Source organism: Eurypyga helias, unplaced genomic scaffold, assembly GCF_000690775.1.
Source record: "Eurypyga helias isolate BGI_N326 unplaced genomic scaffold, ASM69077v1 scaffold21766, whole genome shotgun sequence".
Lineage (NCBI taxonomy): Eukaryota > Metazoa > Chordata > Aves > Eurypygiformes > Eurypygidae > Eurypyga > Eurypyga helias.
The window spans coordinates 64,328-70,327 of record NW_010258803.1 but is presented as its reverse complement, the minus strand read 5'-3'; the positions used below and the strand labels follow the sequence as shown (position 1 = coordinate 70,327).

The 6,000-nt window shown below is 48.2% G+C and overlaps 1 protein-coding gene across 1 annotated transcript in view; it reads right to left on the bottom strand.

Annotated features, from left to right (window-relative positions):
- Nucleotides 1–326: 326 nt before the first annotated feature.
- The window catches only part of FGF18 (fibroblast growth factor 18), a 44,389-nt gene continuing 38,715 nt past the window's right edge, over nucleotides 327–6,000 (bottom strand). The window contains exon 3 of the mRNA XM_010154500.1: nucleotides 327–626. Within this exon, the coding sequence (XP_010152802.1) occupies nucleotides 360–626 (267 nt within the window). The 3' untranslated portion in view covers nucleotides 327–359. The remainder of the gene's footprint in view (nucleotides 627–6,000) is intronic.

Genomic DNA, 6,000 nt, shown 5'->3' with positions numbered 1-6,000 from the left:
TCTTTGGTTTTATTTATTTATTTTTAATAATTACTTTTTTTTCCTCTGGGGATATGCTTGAAAAGTTGTCCTTTCCAAAAAAGCGAAATAAGCACCTGTGTGTCATCAACAACAAGAAGTCAATTTAAATAGAGCAGTTCATTTTGTTTTTCAAGTCACAATAAATCCCTAACAGCTTTTCCCCAGCGTTTGCCATCTAGTCTTTTATTAATTTTTTTTATTTTTATTTTTTTTTAAACACAATGTACAAAAATAGAGCTTCTTCCTTATTTTTAATGTAAAAATATTCCTCTGGTGCAGTTTTTTTTTTTCCTTTTTTTTTTTGTGGTTTATTATTGTGACACTGGTTTTGTCTATTTTTAGCTGGGGTTGGTGGGTCGTATTCTCTTAGTCCTCTTGGTGACTGTTGTGTACTTGAAAGGTTTCTGTATCTCCACTTGCCCCTTTGGGTACCTCTTCATAAAATGTACATCTTGCTGGTTCTCGCGGGTCTTGGGCCCTTTCCGTGGCCTCCCTTTTTTGGTGAATCCAACATACCAGCCTGAATATTTTGCTGACATCAGTGCCGTATAGTTGTTTTCTAGGACTTTTTCAATGAAGACGCACTCCTTGCTGGTTCCATCAGGCTGAAAAAGGGGGAAAAAAAAGAAAAAATTCATCATCCAAACGCAAGCTCAGTGACCAAAACCCAATTTGGCATAAATAAAATCATCACATCTGGACCTTGTTTTTGGTTCAAACATTGTTAATAAGAGCCGTAACAAATATCAGATGAAATAAAAATGAATAAAAAATAAAAGCACGAAAGCATGAGGTCATAATTTCATTTTTTTAAACACTCCTATCCGAGGAGAGAAAGATTTTTCAAAGACAACCGTTAAGTTTATCCAGTCCAGCTCCTTCGATTGCAAGCAAAGCAAGACATTTAGCTTTGTTTTTTCCATTAGGGAATTAGGATGAATTGAACTTGTGCCAGGGAAACATCATATCTAATCGGAAAAAATTTTTAAAAAATCAGAATCTCATACAGGCCAAACAACAGCGTTGCCACTTCCACCACTCACTTTCAATATGTTTTCCAAAATACCTTATGGGCTTGGATCCACAACTACCCAAACCCCACTAAAATCATTACAAGCCTTCATCTAAGCCTTCCCAGAGCTTTGAAAACTCCCCCCACAGCATCCCGAGCACAGCACCTGGCAAATAAACTGTGCATGGAGCTCCGGGGATGAGCCAGAGGGTACCACAGATGTCAAAGTCTACCCCACTCCAATCCCTGAATCCAACTGTTTATTTCAGAGCTGCCTTGCACGCCCCAGGCTTAGCTCCAACTCATATCCCTGAGCAACATCAGCAGTGGAAAGGGCTGTGCCCACACTGGAGCAGCTCCTTAGGTGGGCCAGCATCCCACCAGCATCCCACCAGCATCCCAATGGACTGCAGCTGGAGGACTATGGGGCAGCAGCACCCTCAGCCACCAGACCCACCCCAGCTCCACTGCCAGCAAAGGGGACACAAGTTCCATATTTTACACCTCTGCTCTCTCAGGGTTGGTTTTGTCTGGAAAAGGTTTCATTTCAGCTGGCAGAGGGGACATGGTCCTTCCCCTTTCCACATCTTTCAATCACAGCCTAAAAGCAGCCACTCAGAGCTCAAGTACCTGGCTTAGGAAACCATATCCCTAAATGACAGTCTTCCTCGCAGAGGGAGCCAGGATTAGATGCAGAACTGGAGGTCAGAAGCTCCTGAATATGAGAATATGAGTACTGCTCCCCAACCAGCCTGCAGCAAACCTCCTGCCCTGCTGGGACTCCTTTCCCAGAGGACTGTCTCCCATGGCAGGGACCCCACGCTGGAGCAGGGGCAGAGTGTGGGGACCCTCCCCTGAGGACGAAGGAGCAGCAGAGACAGCGTGTGATGGACTGACCCCAACCCCCATTCCCCTTGCACCGCTCAGGGGGAGGAGGGAGAGAAATGGGGAGCAAAGCTGAGCCTGGGGAGAAGGGAGGAGTGGGGGGAAGGCGTTTCAAGATTTAGTTATTATTCCTCATCACCCTATTGAGATTCAACTGGTAATAATGTAAACTAATTTCCCCAAAAGTCAAGTCTGTTTTGCCTGTGACCATAATTGCTGAGTGATCTCTCCCTGTCCTTGTCTCGACCCACAAGCCTTTCCTTATATTTTCTCTCCCCTATCTAGCTGAGGATGACAGTGATGGAGCGGCTTTGGTGGGCACCTGCCCTCCAGCCAAGGTCAACCCACCACACAGGGTTCAGCCCGGCTTGGAGATCTAGACTAACAGACCCAGAGCTGGACTTTGAACGCAGCAGCATGTGGATCTCGGGCTGGATTCAGGTCTCTAATTTACACAGCACGTGCAGCACCGGAGGGACTTGCAGCATCACACAACAGCATCTTTAAGTGATTCGGCACAGAGGAAATTCTTCTCGCCTATAATCTTCTGCCAGAAAATATGTTTTGTCCTTTAACTGCTGAGTTACTAGTACTGCACCTAGAATTTCATGCATCATTGTGTGCACCAGCACCCAGTTTTATGCATCAAAAGATATTAGGGAGGGATACAGGCTCACTTCAGCCCTGGATGTTGTCTCAGTTCTGGGTGTTTTATGGATTCTGGAAAGAGATAAGCAGTGTGGGGCATCATACAGGACTTCATCTAATGCTCAGCAAATCCAAAGGAAGGGTTTACATTTTAGTATAGCCCAATCCTACTCCCCACTGAAGTCAAATGTTTTTCAGTACTGCAGGCTTAGGCTTACTGCTATGCTTACAATTAAACTCTCTCCATGCAAATCAAACAGCATCAGACCATCTCAGTCTTTAGTCATTTCATCCATCCCATCCCTGGAAATGGGAAATCCCAGGAAAGCCACAGCAGCGTGACCACCACAGCACCTGTAGTGATGGTCAGTCCCAGGCTGCAGCAGCTCTGCTCATGAGTTCCTCTGGGCACAATGGCTAGGGCAAGGAGCCCAGCCCCACATGCTGACCACCCCTCCCCAAGGTCAGGTCAGGCTGCTCTTTCCTAAAAGGTCCTGCACAATCACAACAGAGTTTGGTGAAGTTTGTGGGAAGGGCAGGGATCATGGGACAGAAGGGAAGCCCCTGGCTCAGGCTTCTCTGCACCTCCGATCCCCAAATAACCGCGTACGAGCTACAAACGAGCTATGATATTCAAACCATCAGGCATGGCAACCCAAGCTGCAGTCATGCAGACAACAACAGGGGGAAAGTTTCATCATCGCCAACATCCAGGACCAGCCACCCCTCCCTGGCTTAATACCTTTAGCAGAACTTCGGTTCTATCGGTGCAACAGTATGTGATATTTACCCTAAAATCATCAACACACCATCCTGCCTAGAAGGTTTTGCTACCAAGAGTAGGTCCCATTAAGAAGGCGGGGAGATCACGGCAACTTCTGCATCAAACATGCTAATCCAGGGTCCGTGTTCCCTATAAGTGTCCCCTACACAGGGGGCAAAGCCAGCTCTGCCATAGAACTGGCAATCTCCATTCTGGGCTAGGCACAAAGGTCCTAATTTTATCATCTACAGTTGGAAGCTCACAAACACTTTAATGAATGGCAGAACTGGGCAAAGCTCAATGGTTCCAGTTCCTGGGGGGTGGGGGGTGGGGAGGTGGGTCATTCTCCAGGCCCTGGGTTTGATCAAAGCCACATGAGTGGGGAAGGGGGAAATCAGTCAACACCACAGGGTTCCACCAGGTTTCAATGGGAAGCCATAAAACCAGCCCCAGGTTTCTCAGGGCTCAGCCCACTACAAACCCTTCCTCAATGAATGGAGAATTTTTAAACAATACCATGGCTGAGTTTCAAATCCACCCAAACCCAGGTGCTGATGAACCGACCGGATCTGTACCGCAGGGGGAGCAGGTAATTAGAAGGGCCATTTCCCCTACACTCGTGGAAACGTCCTGGATTTGAGCCCTGACCTTGTTGCTAGGAGAATTAAGGCGTTTTCATGCAATTTGGGAGGTTTCCACTTGTACTGCAATGTCACTTTCTCATGGAAAATGAAGACTGGAATGAAAAGTAAACGTGTGTGTAGGAGGGGGAAGTTATTCTATTAATAACAAAAAAGTATTTACTTATACCTTCAAATTTGCCGACAGAGCCTAAGACGGAGACAGGAGGTGGAGGAATAACAAGGTGCAACTTCAGGCCAACCTCAGGGCTAATTTGAAGTAAACAAGGTGCATGAGATAAAATAACTTCGTTCTGGAAGAGGAAGAGCTCAATGATTTGATAACATGAAATTACAGTAACATTTACAAGTACCTCGAGATAAATCAGGATAAGGACCTCACTTCCCCAAAAACTCCTGTACGTGCTAAGACACATCAGAGACAGACAAATGATTTTCAAATACCTGCAAGATGATTTTACAGCATCTGTTATAATCACCAATAGACTAAATCACCCACACATTACCTACACCATGGAGAGCGGGAACCATGGTAATCTATTATGGAAAAAAGCAATTAATAAGGGTTTTCAATAATTTTTAAGTGTCAGCTTGCTTTCACCAAGTGCCCACCTCTTAAGGTCTAATCACGGCCCCATTTAAATGACAGCAAGATACTCACTGGGCCCTGTCACCCATCCCCTCGCTCCTCCAGAGAGGAGGATGGAAAAAAATGGGGAGATGGCTTGGCCAAGCACCACTCCCTGCTCCAGCCTCCTGCTCACCCTTCCCCAGGAGCTCCAAGTGCAAACACTTGTTGCAGATATGGGGCTGCACCCTCTGCTGCCGACGTCAGCTGGGAGATGCTGCCAAGCCGCATTTCATACATACTTAGCTGTCAGGATGCACCTTGCAGAGCGCTCGCCCTTCAAAACATGGAGGTTTATGGGTTGAAGAGTTCTCAAAAGCCTTGGGGCGGTGCAGGAACCGCCTGGCCTGGTGCGACGGCACTGCCAGTGAGGACCCGCACCCAGGCCCGCATCCCCATCAGCCCCACACAGCATGGCAGGCTCCAGGGCTTTGCAGCCCAGGGGTGTCACACACTTGCTTGGGGGATGAGCTGCTTCTGCATTTTGCTCACCCCCACCCCACAGGCAACATCCCCAGCCGAGCTCCCTGGGCAGGGCGAGAGCCGACGCAGAGGCACAGCTCTGCTCCTGCAAAAGGCACAGGCTCTCTTCAAGTCAGCACCTCCTTGTACTGTGAGGAGCCACCCCCAAATCACTGATTTTGCTCCTGGGAGCTGCTGGCTGTCTGTGCAACGAGGCTCTGCCACCAAGGAGGTGCAAACTTGCAGCTCAGTTGTTTGCATAGAAATAATTCAGAGTGTTTCTTGTTTAAAGACACCCTTAATAGCCACGGGAAGACTAGCTGCTAGACAGACTTCTGATAAAAATCTTATAAAATGCCTGATCTAAACACCACTTTCCACAGAAACCCCTCAGGCATCACCCAGGTCTGCACAGAGGCGAAGGGAAAGCCCAGCCGGGCTGGTAAATCCCGAGCAACACTCAGCACCGGTGAGTGCCATCCAGAGGGCCATCTCCAGAGGGCCATCTCCAGTAGCTAAGAGCCGGGAGGTGCCCCCGACACAGTGAGCGGCTGCCCAGTGACAAGGCGGTGGACCCAAGCAGTCCAATTCCCTTTACTAAACTGGGTTAGCGCAGCAGCAGCAGCTGCCCAAGGCTCCTGGTCTGGAAAGGGATATCTGGAGCGTGGGACCATGGGCCAACTCCATCCGGTGCGCAGCTGAAAGCGGTGGAGCTGAAGGAGCTGCGCTGGAGCCAGGGGCTCTCTGCGTGCCCTCAGCTTACCAAGGAGCAGCACCGGATTGTTTGTGCAGAGCATTTGGCGACAAGCTCTCCAGTATTAAACGTGAAACACGTTGAACTGACACTAAAGCAGAATTAAGTGCCAAAGCATTTGCTGCTTCTACAATTACACTCCGGAGCGCTTTGGTGCTCCTGGTCTCCTTTTTATGACCCAACTTG